The 15,931-nt window shown below is 43.8% G+C and overlaps 1 protein-coding gene across 1 annotated transcript in view; it reads right to left on the bottom strand.

The window, feature by feature from the left end:
- Positions 1-864: 864 nt before the first annotated feature.
- The window catches only part of col4a4 (collagen, type IV, alpha 4), a 37,756-nt gene continuing 22,689 nt past the window's right edge, over positions 865-15,931 (bottom strand). The window contains exons 25-47 of the mRNA XM_070905473.1: positions 15,339-15,522; positions 15,118-15,186; positions 14,921-15,028; positions 14,758-14,826; positions 13,783-13,932; positions 13,369-13,530; positions 13,026-13,193; positions 12,800-12,943; positions 12,393-12,500; positions 11,436-11,614; positions 9,392-9,455; positions 9,171-9,245; positions 8,793-8,900; positions 7,898-8,005; positions 7,574-7,645; positions 6,060-6,188; positions 5,833-5,940; positions 5,595-5,750; positions 4,949-5,197; positions 4,546-4,662; positions 3,586-3,774; positions 2,775-3,058; positions 865-1,826 (exon numbers count right to left, since the gene is read on the bottom strand). Of these exons, the coding sequence (XP_070761574.1) occupies positions 1,569-1,826; positions 2,775-3,058; positions 3,586-3,774; positions 4,546-4,662; positions 4,949-5,197; positions 5,595-5,750; positions 5,833-5,940; positions 6,060-6,188; positions 7,574-7,645; positions 7,898-8,005; positions 8,793-8,900; positions 9,171-9,245; positions 9,392-9,455; positions 11,436-11,614; positions 12,393-12,500; positions 12,800-12,943; positions 13,026-13,193; positions 13,369-13,530; positions 13,783-13,932; positions 14,758-14,826; positions 14,921-15,028; positions 15,118-15,186; positions 15,339-15,522 (3,258 nt within the window). The 3' untranslated portion in view covers positions 865-1,568. The remainder of the gene's footprint in view (positions 1,827-2,774; positions 3,059-3,585; positions 3,775-4,545; positions 4,663-4,948; positions 5,198-5,594; positions 5,751-5,832; positions 5,941-6,059; positions 6,189-7,573; positions 7,646-7,897; positions 8,006-8,792; positions 8,901-9,170; positions 9,246-9,391; positions 9,456-11,435; positions 11,615-12,392; positions 12,501-12,799; positions 12,944-13,025; positions 13,194-13,368; positions 13,531-13,782; positions 13,933-14,757; positions 14,827-14,920; positions 15,029-15,117; positions 15,187-15,338; positions 15,523-15,931) is intronic.

Here is a 15,931-nt window from a genome sequence, read left to right as displayed (position 1 = left end):
CACTTGTACTCACTTTATAGACCATGTTTCGTCCTCAGACCTTCATCCTTCATCCTCAGACCCGGTGAAATTCAACTTATGATCTGACGCCCCTGTCCATAACTGTGGTTTACAGGGAATTTCACAGGTGGTGCGATTGAATATAAAGTCGATGGAAAGAGTTGAGTTGACATGAATTTCACTGGGACCGATATACTCCCTGAACTTCTTTCCTTTTTTTAAAAAGTGTTGAAATGGATCAGAAACTGTGATTTATTCTAAAGCCCCATTTAGACAGGACTAACATCACAAGGGGGGGGGGGATAAAATCTTCACTGTGCTTGTTGGTAATTTAACTCATTGAAGTTACAAGATCTGGTCTGTTCAGTGGACAAAGCCAAAAGAGATAGACTAAAGCTACCACAGGGGGGCGCCGGAGAGCTGAAGGGGAGGCAAAGATACTGCGGGAGGTGAATTTGAGTCACAGATCGCATTCCTTCTCAGAGTGATAACTCAGTCAGAGCTGAACTCACAGATATGAAACGTGTTGAATCATTCAGAGTGACGTCCACGTCCAGAGGAGCTCATCATCTCTGACGTCCATCCAGAATAAACCTCCAGAAATCCACTCAGACATCAGAGAAGAAAGACGCTGCAGAACCTGCCGGAGAATCCTCCTGTTTTTAAGTTTCCTTCAGCGTCTCAGTGATCAGTGACAGTTGTCTGTCCGTCCATGAGGACGCTGCAGACAGGAGCTGATTCAGCTGCTCTCATGGGGATAATAACAAAATATAAACAAATATGTTGGTGATGTGTCCATCCATCAGGTTACCAAAAATGATTGACTTCCTCCATTTTCATACAAAAGTCAAATTTCACACCGAGTTGATAAAAAAACTCAGAGATCCACTTTAATACACAAGGATGTCGCTCCGGACGGGTTTTAAATGACAGGAGGACCAACAAGTTCACAGAGAAACAGGTCATTGTGGCTGCAGTTATTAAGTGGGGGAGGGGAAGTAAAAAATGAAAAATGACCCACATATGAGCTCAGCACGTGATTAAAATCACCGACCAGCACAGATGATGTTAAATCACCCCGCCCCCCCCACAGAATCCAGTCTGAATGGGGCGTAAGAAAACTGTTTTGACCCATGGCATTTATGTTAATATTAAAATCTAAAAGTTGTTTCACCTCCTGATTTGAAAAGTTAATTCAAGCCCAGACTTCCCACAGCTGGTGAGGTTTTATCAGAGTGCTTATTTATTGATGAATCTTTGACATCCAGGTGGAGATCAAACATCAGGACTCTGTTGTAAAACCTAAAATGAAAAACTAACATCAGACTATCCCAGTTCAAACATCTGTCTGCCTAAATACAGTAGACAAAATAAAGCGGTTTGGGTGTTTGTGCCGCTCTGAGTCACTGCTGCTGATCTGAACAGGACTCATTGATTGGTTGATTGATTGATTGACTGATTGGCAGCGTTATCTTTAACATGACAGTCTCTCCTCACAGAGACAAACAAACAAGTCTCGTCCTGTCTGTCCTCTCAGACTCTGCAGGAGGAGGAGGTGGTGCTCCTCCTCACTCCCTCATGCAGACGTTGCACCTCCCGATGTTCTCCCTCTGCTGCCAGCCCTCGGTCAGCGTGGTGGAGGAGCTGTTGGAGGTGGAGGTGGTCGTCTCAACTCTGGTCAGCCAGAAACTGTAGATGTTGGCGAAGTAGTGGCAGGTTCCTCGAGGCCCCTGACACTCCACGAAGGGCTGGGCCCTGAAGTCTGTCAGACAGCTACCTGATGATGTCAGAGACTGGCCGCCGCCCTCATCACCTGCACCTGTATGCTGCAACACACACAGGAAATGACATCATCATCAGGTGTTTCATGTTTCAGCGAGTGAGAGTGAGAGAGTTAGCAGCAGAAACAGTTACAGTGGTACTTTAATTCTGTACTTTTGGTACTTAGAAGTTACTGTAGATAACACAACTATATAATGACAGAGTACTGCAGTAGTTCCATTAGCAGCAGTAGTACTACTAGAATCAGTTAAGTTTTAAGAGTGCAAATATTAGCAGTATATTATTACCATCCAGTATATAGTATTTAATATTTTAGATTTTTGTAGTATTATTTCCATAACTCTAGTATGTGTTAGCACCAGCTAACAGTTATTGAGTGGTATTAGCATTAGTAGTAATTTAGTAGTATTTCTGATTCTGATTCTGAATTTCAGTATTAGTGTATATTAGAGTATTCTCTGCTCTAGGTGTAGGGGTAGTAGTACTGCAGTGGCAGTATTATCAGTAGTATCATCAGTAATATTAGCCGCTGCACCAATAGTAGTAGTGGCACTTTTAGGACTTCGGTGATAGTATTAGCACTAGTATTATCAGTAGCATTAGTAGCAGTATTATCTGCAGTATTAGCAGTAGTAACACCTGTAGTGGTAGTATTGCAGTACAACAATATTAACAGCTGTATTATTAGCAGCACCATCAGCAGTAGTAGTACTGTAGTAGTTTGAGGGCTGCGATGACAATATTAGTAGTATTATCAGCAACATTAGGAGCAGTATCATTAGAAATTGTAGTACTGTATTAGTAGAAGGAGTACTACTTTTAGGACTGCAATGACAGTATTAGCAGTAGTTTTTTTCAGTAGCACCATAAGTAGTACTGTAGTAGTAGTAGTAGACTGCAGTGGCAGTATTCGCAGTAGTATTATCAGTAGCACCATCAGTAGTAGTACTGTAAGTAAGTAGTAGTAGTACTTCTACCACTGCAGTACCCACCATGAGGAAGGAGTATCCAGTCCACAGGCTTCTCCAGCTGGGGGGGCAGTCTGGCTGGTTGGAGGTCTGGCTGTGCAGTGCGACAGGTGAGGAGGGGGCTTCACACACAACACAGCGGCTGATGTGGTCTTCGATGGAGGCTCCGCCCACTGGTATACTGGGGACGGCCGCCGTCGTCGACAGCCAATAGGATTTATCGTTACGACTTGCGTAAGAGCAGGTTCCCATGTTACAGGAGGAGAAGGGCATGGTGGAAAAGACCCTCATACACGACCCCGCCTGACCTGGAAATATTATTAGTACAAATATTAATTGAAATATAAATCATATTTTAATTATTCACAAATATTTTCAACAGCTCACTTTACCAAATCAAAGATCTTTGGTTAGTTTAAATCGATTCTGATTAAGGAACATATTATTGTGAGTGGATGTGTGTACATGGTTCTCCAGGGGAACATTAATGTACAACAGCCACGACAGGAACACTTTGAGGAACCCGACTGACAAAGCCTCCATAGAGGAGGCAGGCCGGGAGACTCAGGGGAAGACTTGACCATTTCTCTGCGGAGGTCTCGGAGGTCTTAAAGAAGTGCTGCAGTGACACCAGGAGGTGGATGAGATTCACCCAGAGATGCCGAAAGCTCTGGAGGTGCTCAGGCTCAAGAAAACAACTGATCGTCAACCTCTGGGCGCAAGTACTGCACGGTCATGGGGAGGGATCACGTAGGTTTAGAATAAGATTTAGGTTATGATCACAGAAACCTTAGTATATGTGTGTTTATGAGTTTATATGTGTATATATATATACCCAGGTCCTGGGTGTGAGCCTTCTCCTGACCCTCCAGGTACAGCAGACTGTATCCAATCCACAAAACCCTCATGTTTAGTGGACAGGAGGGAATTGTCTTTGATTGGCTGTGCATCACCAACAGGAAGCCAGAGTTCAAGGTTTTGCCTGGTCCGGGGGGACCACGGTCACCGACTGGACCAGGATCACCTGAGACACAAAGAACACAGGAAGTTACATCAACAAAACAAATCCACACACGTGATACACAACAACTTGATGAGTCCGACTCTGTGCTGTAACACTGCGGCAGATGTCGAAGTCTAAGCTGGATTTCTGCTCATCTGGGCTGCACGTAAGTGAATGTACACGGGTATGGTTCGGACATGTTGGCAAGTGTGTTTCTTTTATATTTGTTCAGATTGGGAGTATAGCGTACACATCCACGAGGAAGCAGTGTCACTAACCCTAACACGTACAAGAAATCAGAAAACTGGGACAGTGTTCAGGAAACACTACATCTGTGAAATTAAAGAATTTGGATTTATCAATGTAAATGGATGGAAAAATGACAAGATGGACGACCACATGAAGTGTCTAGAGGATAAATTTAGTTCCTTTGACCAAACTCTGAAAGAAAATACAGAAAACTTCCAGGCAGGATGTTGGATCAACCAATCAGCTTGCTTGATGCACAGGTCTGCACTATGTGTTGTTGAGATTTGGGAGGTGTGACCTGTGGTTACCCATAACACCTTTCTCTGTGTGCGTTCACAAAGACCTTATTCTGCAGGAGCTCACTGTATTTGGTCACATTGGAGCGCTAAAGTGTAACTTATTAAATGATCTAAAAGATCAATAAACAGCAATTAAGCAAATCACTGAACTAAAGTAGGCTAACAAAATAATAACTAATAACTAATGATAAGTGGTCAACAACCCGGTAGATAAAGACAGTCAGAAGACAGGTTAAGGTCTCACCTCTGACTCCCACTATGCCACTCTCCCCCTGCAGGCCTGGCTCTCCTCGGTCTCCAACTGGACCTGGAGGGCCCTCAGAGCCTATTGGTCCCTCAGATCCGGGGTCCCCCTTCTTGCCTGAAACACATCACCAACCATCCTAATAATTAGCTGCACTAAGACTAAAACTAATGTTACAAGTTTCACATCAGAAGATTTTATTTTGAGACTTTTCATGTGCTGTCCCTCATGAAGCTACTAAATTAATCTGAGCTGGTTCTGGATTTTATTTTATGTGATGTGTACTGTGGTGAAATCTGTTCTTCTGAGCAGAGGGGCAAACCAAATTTTCTCTGAAACAACAGAAAACAGTTAGAATGGGATATGATTATCATTGTGACCTTGTCCACCTCCTGTTTCTCACCTTTGGGTCCCCTGCGGCCAATTTCTCCCTGGAGACCAGCATCTCCAGCCCGACCGGGGGTGCCAGGGGGTCCTGGGGGGCCCTGTTGGGGGGGAGGGTAAGTGGGGCAGGGGGAGACTCGTCCCTTCTCCCCCTTTGGACCCTCTGGTCCAGTAGATCCCTTTGGTCCCGGAGGCCCACCGGGACCAGTACAACCTTTAGGACCCCGATTACCAGGTAGTCCCATCAGACCTGCAGACCCTCGCATACCTGATCATACAAAAATACAAAAGTAGAGGATGAAGTTGAACACCAAGTCTTGAAGCAGAGTTGTGTGTCTTGTGATTAGTCTGTTTTTGTCTCTATGTGGACACCTTGGAGTCCATTCTGTGTCTTCTACCCCATGTTCACTGACCAAAGGAACAAAGATCAGCTGTGTTTACATGTTTTGAAGTGTGTTTGTAGTCAGTTAATCCCAGGGTTAGTTTTATTTCAGAAGTCAGCTAACTATTACTGGAGACTGATGCATCAGTCTAGGAGAATGAGTTACGCTGTGCTCAGGTGTAGCTCTGGTTCTGTCAGGTTCTCTGAGTGAAGATCTGTCAGCAGTAATATGTCGGGTCTCTTCATATAAACATAGGTACATGGACACACCATGGAGTCTCACCTTTCATTCCTGGATTTCCAGAGATACCTGGGAGTCCTTTGGGCCCCTGAGGTCCCTTTTGGCCCTCTAGCCCCTGGCACCCTGTATCACCATTGTCCCCATCATCTCCAGGTACTGGAGGGTTCTGACCTGGATCCCCCATGTCACCAGCACACCCTGAAACACCAAACAAAGGTCAGAGGTCATCCAGTGTGATTTATCTGTTTAAGTTTATTAAACTTGAAGGTTAAAGTCTGACCTGTCTCTCCATCTGGTCCAGGACAACCAGGATCTCCAAGAGGCCCTGGGACCGGACCTTTACAGTCTGGTCCAGGGTTACCTGGAGGTCCAGAACCACCTGTAGGTCCTAAACAACACAAAAAGACCCATTAGAGAACAAAAGGTCTGATCTTTAGATCAATCAACATTTATATCCCTGCAGGTCTGTCACATCCTGACCCTGATGAGAATCGCACTGCTACAGACCTTTGGGTCCTGGGGGGCCTTTGGGTCCTGGTGGGCCGGGCTGGGATGGGCCAAAGGGTCCTGGAGGACCTGGAGGACCCTTATCCCCTGGAAGACCTTTACTACCTGAAGGACCCGGCTCGCCCAGACCTAAAAAGACAGACATTATGATGCTGACCACAGTCCCAATGACTGTACCAAATTAATTATTAATTTACTTTAAAAACAAAATAAAAGAATGGCGGCCTCATAAATGTCTCTAACTTAACTTTAGTCAGAGGTTCATTAAGTTTCACACAAACAGGATGCTTCCCCCTTTATTCATTTTTGAATCTGCTGTAAAGCCACCTGTGTGTGACCCTGATCTATATGTTTGGACAAAATCCTCCACATTCAATCACATCCTGTAATGTCTCATTCAACTGCTGCAGGTGGAGAAACCTGTTTCTGCAGGATGGAGGTCGGAGCAGGTCTACATGTTTGTGCAGAACAAATGTTTAGAATCACCAACATTTCAAAGTGAATGGAGTTGTTCAGTTGTCATGGAGAAGCTTCAACTGTCATCACATGAAGTATGAACCTTTGGTCTAGAGTTCTGCAAGGGTCTAAAACCGGGACCTGGTCTTGGCCCGTACCTGTGCCTTTCAGACCTGACTCGACTGAACCCACCTGGTATTTGAGCCCCAAACCCAACCTCAGGCTGATGCTTTATTTTAACAATTTTTTCAAAGTTGTTTGCAGCTTCGGAAAGACTTTCTCACTAAAATATATCTGGCGACAGAAGGCGTCGTGTCAGCCCAGCAGCACAAAACCTACAGAACTTCCAGAGGTTAAGTGACAATACACACACTGCAGTCAACTACCAGCATGCAACACTACAGCATCTCAAAAGAATAAATGATCTGCCTTACCGTTTAGTAGATCAACTTCACCTTTTCCCAGTATTAGCCAGATGAATGTGGCTGGTAAACTCCAAACGTCTTTCCAGCTGAACTTGACAACAGTCCAAACCGTTATAATCCAGAACAGAACTTTGTACAGACGCCATCACCAGCCTCTTTAACAGGAGGAGTTGTGGGGGAAGGTTGGAGCTTTTTATCTGTTGTCACAACAAGCTCATAATGTTTCCTCAATGCAGTAGCCTTCCCTGAATCAGTAGGGATTTTAAGAAGCCCCCCTTTTGTAAGTCTTTGCTTTATTTCATCCTTTACTGACAGCTAGCTTTCCAGGCTAATGCAACGCAATGGCTACACATCCAACCTTAGGCGAGCCCAAAACGGCCAGAACCCGACCTGCCACTTGACCTGTTGTCGGGACCCATCGAGTTAAGGTCAGGTTGCTGAACTCTACTTCACACTCACATGATACCAGGTGGTTGTATACATGGAGAGTTGTCAGTACAAATGTAGTTTCAGCAAAATGGATTATGAAGGAGAAGATGTTACAACAGCAGGTGTTTGTTTCATCTCCCGTTTACTTGATGTCTGTATTAGTAACTGACTTTAGTGTGTTTAGTGTATGTGTGAGACTCATACCTCTGGTCCCCATGTCCCCCTTCACTCCTTTCAGTCCATCCAGTCCATGAAGTCCCAGTGGCCCAGGAGGACCTGACGCAACAATCATTCATTAAAAGCAAAATGTAAAATAAAGTAAATTGAACTGTATTCAGTATCACCTACAACCACCCTGCTGACACCTCACCTGGAAACCTACAAAATCTACTCCTGTCTCACGGTGGATAACCAATGTTTATTTATGTTTATTTACCAGGTGATCTAATGTGATCATTAAACTAAAGCTACTAAGCTATAAATGCAATATTGTCTGACATGACAGCAGTTCTGGGTTTGAGCTCTGACCTTGGAGTCCCTGGCAGCCCTGCGGTCCTGGAGGACCATTAGCACCTGCTTTACCAGGAAGACCTGGAAGACCCGAACGACCTCGAGGACCTGAGGGACCGACTACACCTGAAATAAACCAGACAGACAGACAGAGAGACAGGTCAGCAGTTAGCTGGGGGGTTGGTTGACAGTGCATATGACAGTGCATATATATATATATATACATACAAATACATTGCTGTAGTATATATTTTTTACTTTTATTTTTCACTTAAATATTGTAAATGTGTATATTTTTATTTTCTAAAACAAAACAAATATCTGCTCTAAATACTTTGTTTTTAACAGAAATAATGTGTTCATTCTCTTATTAATTCTTGTCTTTCTTTTCTGCTGTATTCCTGACTAGTGTTAAGCTATCGTCAACAAGTCTCAGCACTTCCTGATGTTAATTCACATTAAAAGTCTGACGGAAGTCTTGACTTTCATTCATGGCAGTTTAACATCGATCAAGGACATCTGACGTGACTGCTGTACGGATGAATTAGCGCTGTGGAAATGGACATTATACTGCATTTATCAAGACAGCAGGTAAACACGAAGGAAGTGTTGAGTTGGTGTAAACTGGGGAAATTAGAAATGAAGGACTGGTTCTCTCTGTCTCTCTGAGTTAAAGCTGTCTGAGAATTTACAGTAAATTTCGCAACATTGTGATGACAGCTTGTGACGAGACCACTCCCCCAACCACTTCCACTACTAACAATGTGCAGACTTCCATTGTCCCATTCTGCTCGGAGCCTGACTGAACAGCTGCTGGCCTTTATTGGTTTTGGATCGTATCAGGCCACATGACTCAGCTCATGTTACAGAATGAATGTGCAAAGACTGTTGAGGTCCAGGTGAGCTTCTGTACCTGATAGACCCATGTCCCCCCGATGGCCTGGATCTCCTTTGCATCCTTTCGGTCCTGGAGCCCCAATGAAACCAGGTCTTCCAGGATCTCCTTGAGGGCCAGGAGGTCCTGAGAGAAAAAAACAGCTGATTCATCCAGAAACTCACCTGATGGTTTATAAAACAATCAGCTTCATCACAACATGTCCTCAGTCACTAAAGAACATATTCAGTAACAGATTTTCTCTCTTACAGACTTTAAATATTTACTGTAATTTTTTATATTCTACTGGATGTATATTCATGTTCAAGCTGTTGATCATCTTTACTTTAAATTTCCCGTTGTTTCCTCTTAATTAAAGACTCTGTTACTGCTGCAGAACCAGAACCAGATCATCACCTGAGGCCCCAAAGTCTCCAGGAGGCCCCTTGTCTCCAGGTGGACCAGAACAACCTACCGAGTCTCCCTTATCGCCTGAAACACAAATACAAAATTTACCCAACAATCTGTGCAGTAAAAGAGTAGAATCAGTGAAGGAATCGTTATTATTTCATGTATGAAAGGCCTTAAAAATAACTGTATAAAAAATTATTCAAATGAAGTGAGGGGTTTATTCCTACCTTTGGGTCCAGTACATCCTTGGCGACCGTATTCTCCAGGTTGCCCTGGACATCCCAGGTCACCCTGCAACCACAAGCGGAACAGATCAATATTAATAATTAATAACTAATAATAACAGTAATTATAACAATTAAAGACAAAGTTCTGGTTCTTTGGTTCTAATGTTTAATCTTCTGTTTGTGCTCCTGCAGACAGCAGGCCTCTTTAACAGTTCAAACATAACATTGTTTCATCAGCTTGATACTTGACATGAATTTTCCTAATTTGATGAGAATTTCTTACGTATTACATACACTCCCCTCCAAAAGTATTGGACCAGTGAGGCCAATTCCTTTATTTTTGCTGATGACTGAAAACATTTGGGTTTGACATCAAAAGATGAATATGAGACAAGAGATCAATATTTCAGCTTTTATTTCCAGGTATTTACGTCTGGATCTGATACACAACTTAGAAGATAGCATTATTTGTAACGGAACACCAAATTTTTAGGTGAGCAAAAGTATTGGAACAGATTACTTAAAACAAATTAAAGTGAATAAGACTTAATATTTAGTTGCAAATCCTTTGCTTGCAATAATCAAGCCTGTGACCCACTGACATCACCAAACATTTGCATTCTTCTTTTGTGATGCTTTTCCAGGCTTTCACCGTAGCCTCTTTCAGTTGTTGTTTGTTTTGGGGGGTTACTCCCTTCAGTCTCCTCTTTAGCAGGTAAAATGCATGCTCCATAGGGTTGAAGTCTGGAGATCGACTTGGCCAGTCTAAAACCTTCCACTTCTTGCCCCTGATGAACTCCTTTGTTGTTCTTGGTCATTATCTTGCTGCACGATGAAGGATCTCCCAATCAGTTTGGTTGCATCTTTCTTTAAATTGGCAGACAAAATGTTTCTGTAGACGTCTGAGTTCATTTTGCTGCTGCCATCATGTGTTACATCATCAATGAAGATTAATGAGCCCGTCCCAGAAGAAGCCATGACATTACCTCCACTGTGTTTCACAGAGGAGCTTGTATGTTTGGGATCATGAGCAGATCCTTTCTTTCTCCAAACTTTAGCCTTTCCATCACTTTGGTAAAGGTTCATCTTTGTCTCATCAGTCCATAAAACTTTGTCCCAGAATGTTTGAGGCTCGTCTCTGTACTTTTTGGCAAATTCCAGCCTGGCCTTCCTATTCTTCTTGCTAATGAGTGGTTTGTATCTTCTGGTGTAGCCTCTGTACTTTTGTTCATGAAGTCTTCTGCGAACAGCAGATTGTGATACCTTCACTCCTGCACTCTGGAGGTTGTTGCTGATGTCACTAACAGTTGTTTTAGGGTCTTTCTTTACAGCTCTCACAATGTTTCTGTCGTCAACTGCTGCTGTTTTCATTGGTCTACCCGTTCAACGTCTGTTACTTAGTACACCAGTGGTTTCTTTCTTCTTCAGGTCATTCCAAATGGTTGCACTGGCTATGGCCAATGTTGATTTTCCATCTTCTCTCAGCTTCACAATTGCTTGTTTTTCACCCATAGACAGCTCTCTGGTTTTCATGTTGGTTACACCTCTAACTATAAATGCAGTTTGCAGAGGCAAAACCCAAATCTGAAACTCACAGACATTCAGCGCTATTGATTGTTTGAATAATCAATGTAATAGGACACACCAGGGCAACAAAACACACCTGTCAGTCACATGTTCCAATACTTTTGCTCACATGAAAAATGGGTGGGTTCAAACAAAAGGTGCTATCTTCTAAGTTGTGTATCAGATCCAGATGTAAATACCTGGAAATAAAAGCTGAAATGTTGATCTCTTGTCTCATATTCATCTTTTGATGTCAAACCCAAATATTTTCAGTCATCAGCAAAAATAAAGGAGTTGGCCTCACTGTTCCAATACTTTTGGAGGGGAGTGTATTTCAGAAGGCGCTACAGACAAGGACTCATGACTTCAGTTTGGGGTCTCTTTTACACAGCACTACTCCAAGTCCTTAATATGTCTATTAGGATCTGTTTGTTCATCAGAGGTTTAATAGGGAGTAATTAGTCAACTTTTATCTTACTGCATCTCCGGTCTCTCCGGGGAGGCCGATGAGTCCTGGAGGTCCTGGACGTCCTGGTGGTCCTGGAGGTCCTGGCTTGCCGTATGGCCCAGGGGGTCCTGGGAGTCCTACGATGCCAGGGGGTCCATTGATTCCTGGATACCCTGGGTTACCGGTAGCTCCTTGCACACCTTTACTTCCTGTAGAGATAGAGTGTTTGTTGTTAAAAAGGTTCACTGGAGGATCGGACTGATGTTACGGTATCATAGAGACCCACAAAGGATCATGGGAAATCAAGCTTCAGCATTAACAATTTTTCATGGGGCTCAGTGTGTCCCATAGCTCTGTTATCATTGGCTTATGTGGGCCAGTTGTAGTGCTTGCAAAAAATTAACAAACAAATCTTTTATACCAGTGCTGCACACTACCTCCAGGAAATAGCCTTAGCCTCACACTCTGAGTCCGACACTGACAGTGTTACAAACACTCAGCACTGTGTTGCAAAGGATAGCTTTAAGCAGTGCAGATGGGGACTGACTGATATAAGCTTTCCCCTCAGGGCTACCGGAGCTGAGACTGTTCAGGATTACAAACCTGTATAACCGACTCCACTCGACCCGACTCCACTCAACTCGACTTGGTGAGACTGCAGTTTGGTTGATAGTTAGACGACTTTAAATGCCTGTTAGTCTTAATAATTGTTTTTCACTTTGAATTAAATACTTTGATTGTCTCCTAGTCTTATGTCTGCTCCTGTCATGATACAACATACATACGAGTTTAGAGAGGTGTATTTCAGTCTTATTATGGTTCTTAAATGTTTACCAGCTCGAGGTTTTCAAAGTCATCTGTGATAATGAGTTGAAACCTTTGAGACCAGTGTTCAGGGTGGAGGCAAAGAGGTGTTACTAATTTTCCTGAACCTGTGATTAAAGAGGACATGACCTTGCCACCGGTCTCTATAGTAACAGCTCTGACCTCGTGGTCCAGGAAAGCCGTTGACGCCAGAGGGTCCTTGTTTTCCTCTTTCTCCTTTGATGGGGATACACTTGGTCTCTCCTGGTGGCCCCGGGGCCCCTTTACAGCCTGCAGGAAACAAATGGGAGACGCTTTCAACAGAAGTAGTAAATTAGTTTGAAATGATTTTTAGCTGCATGTTCAGCTCCGTGTCAGAAGCAAAACTTTTGCTACTGATATTGTTTTTATTCAGACTGAGACCTGATTGTTGGTTTAATTTGATCGGTTTGTGTGTGACACATCTCAAAATGTTTCAGATGTGACAGATTTCACACGAAATAACAGTTTTACTTTGATAAACTACCAGTGTAAATGTAATACATGAGACACAGTACTGTGGTAGTACTGTAGTATCACTTAGTGTTTACCTTTCTCTCCTTTTGTGCCCTCGCATCCTGGAGCTCCGTCTTGTCCTTTGATCCCTCTCTCCCCCCTCCTCCCCAGAGCTCCAGGGGCCCCTGTCTGTCCGGGGGCCCCTGACCCTCCGTTCTGTCCCTGGGGCCCCATAAGACCTGAAACATACCGTGAATATTTCTGTAAACATGTGTCGCCAGGAAACATTTAAACAGAGGTGTGTCAGTGGGAGGAGCTCACCTTTCTGGCCGTCGGGCCCCAGCAGTCCTGAGTCTCCACTGGGGCCAGAGGAGCCCTGGGGACCCGGGTACCCCGGGAAACCTGGAGAGCCAGGTTTACCTACAGGGCCTTGAGGGCCAAAACCTGGCGGACCCTCCTCCCCGACCTCACCTTTCTCCCCCACAAAACCTGAACAAAAATATGTCATCATATTTTTCACAGTCCGGTGATTAAAAAATTCTACATATATTAACATTTTACTTTTACAAATAACTCCTTTTATATATAATATGTACTATAAACATGTGATATGTATATGTAATATGGAACTGGAACTATGTAATGTGAAGTGAAGTAATTTTACCTGGGGGTCCACTGGGTCCCTGAGGGCCAACAAGGCCCCTGGGACCAGGTTTTCCTGCATCACAGAGGTCAGATATAGGCCCCTGGGGGCCAGTTATACCAGGGGTCCCATCCTGTCCTCTCTGGCCCTTTGCTCCGGGGCCCCCGGCCAGACCCAGGACTCCTGGACAAACACAGGACATAATTCTGAATACATGAATCTGATTTCACTGCTTGAACACAGATCAACAAATTCTGAAATCAAAATCATCATCCAAAGTAAAAACACTAAAACCAACAGTTTTTCTTTCACCATCTTGAAGACAGAGTGTAATGACTGCAGGCAGGTGATGAACTGGTGAATTTTTCTTTGCAAAGTGAAGAAGACTTCATGGATCGATATATTTAGCTTTACATCTCAGGTTCAGTAAGTCACCTTGTAGACCGTCACTGCCAGGGGAGCCAGGCACTCCTTTAGGTCCCTGAGAGCCCAGTGGCCCCGGAAAGCCAATGGGTCCTGAGGGCCCGACATCAGAGTCTCCTGCTGGGCCCCTGAGTCCAGAGGAGCCTGGAAGTCCTGGAGAGCCTGGTATAAACAATTAAACATACTGTAAACACAGCTGATAGTGACAGGCTTCCATCCATCTGTACATGTTCTCACATTTATCCTTAAACATTCTTTTCTTTTTCCGTTTTCTGTTTCCTGTTTTACGTAATCATAAAATAAGACAATTTTCTTTTACCTTTTTAAAATTTTCGAAGGATTTTGACCATTGTTCCACTTTTTATGGACTTGACCTTTTTGACCTTGAGTTTTAAACATTAGTTTTTTTCTGGTCTGCTCTGCATTCATTCAGTTATTCTGTAATTACTGCCTGTTGCTTGCTTTTTGCATTGATTAAACAGTTAAAAAGTATAAAAACCTGTCGTGAAGGTACAGTCTGTAGGTACGTGTTATCAGGTTCTCTTTGAGAGAGAACATCAGTGAGACAGCACCCTACTCAGATCTCTGGTATCAGATTAAGTTCCCACCACAGACAAACTGGAATTCTCTTGTGAGTTGGACCCAGACCACTTCCTCTAAAAGGTCTGTGTTATTTTACAATTATCTGTCTGTTCTGTCCAAACCACTTATACCAACAGGAAGACCAACCAGAATCTGATTCAACCGGACGAAACAACACAGGTTAGAAAACACCCTTAAACACATATTTTCATGTGCGAATCAGTGGCTCAGGTCAAATGGGTGAAAATGGATCAAAATTGTTTTTTGGTGTTATCTGGACACTGTGTGAATGATGTGTAAAACTACTGAAATAAGTTTAAAGTAACAATGTTTTGATTCATAAAAGGAGTAAACAGACGATGACAGTGTGAGTCACATCACAGACAGACAGACGGGTGACTGTACCTGGATCTCCACCATAACTGAAGCCTTCGGGTCCTTCTTCTCCGGTATCTCCAACAATACCTGGAGGTCCTGCAGGAGGAGGAGAGGATATATACGTAAAGATAATGTTATAGATAATGTAAAGGACAAGTGTGGTACAGGTGTGACAGGTGACATCTAGTACCTTGTCGTCCAGGTGGTCCAAGAAGTCCAGACTGTCCTTTGTCTCCTTTAGCTCCATCAGGTCCAGTGATGCCACGAAAACCTGGAGGACCCGGGAGTCCTGTGTAACCTAGAGAAACAGATGAATATACAGGTGGGCAGGAAGTCAGACAGACAGGTGAACAGACAGACCTACAGTATGTTATAGATGGTGTTTACCTGCATCTCCAGTGTCTCCCTTCTCTCCAGGGGCACCAGGGTTTCTGGGTACACAGGGCAGAGTGTCACCTGCAGGAAGAGGAGGAGTCAAAAGAGAAGAAGAGGGGTCAAACATGCAGTGGGAGGAGCTATAGAGAATTGAAAGGAGGAGTCAGGGAAAGAATCATGAACCCTGCTGCAGATTTTACTTAATTTAAAGTTGGCTTCAGATTGATCTTTACCTCTAACCCCCTTTGGCCCTGGGAGGCCAGGGAGTCCTGGAGGTCCCGGGTCCCCAGGGGCCCCACGCTGTCCTACTGCTCCAACTACACCTAGTCCTGGGGCACCTGAAGGTCCTGATAATCCCTTTGGCCCTGAGAGTCCTGGGAAGCCTCTTTCTCCAGGAGAACTGGGGAAACTTTCGCCCTGAAAAGGAGCAGAAACGTGATTTACAGATGAGAGGGTGAAGAGTCAGAGCAGCAGGACCAGTGACATAATTCAGCCAACAGTAACAGTGTGAAGTCCTGCCAACGTTCCCTACAGGCTGCAGTGTTCATCACAGCAACAATATCAACAAACAACATCCTGATTTATCTATCTATATTAGAGTCATCTTTTCCTAGTTTACTTTGATAAACTGCCAGTGTAAACGTAATACACTCAGTCCTAGTTTTGTCTTTCTTCTACTAGGGGAATAATCATGCTCTAGATTTCAGAACTTCATTTCCCATGATGGGGGATGTAAGCAGGAAGTGTAATGTTGTTATTGAACCAGTTAGTTCTACTATCACTGGATAGGATCAGAGTTCATCCTCTGTGGAGCTTTATGTAAATC

Source organism: Enoplosus armatus, chromosome 5 (assembly GCF_043641665.1).
Source record: "Enoplosus armatus isolate fEnoArm2 chromosome 5, fEnoArm2.hap1, whole genome shotgun sequence".
NCBI lineage: Eukaryota > Metazoa > Chordata > Actinopteri > Centrarchiformes > Enoplosidae > Enoplosus > Enoplosus armatus.
This window is presented reverse-complemented; position numbering and strand designations above follow the sequence as displayed.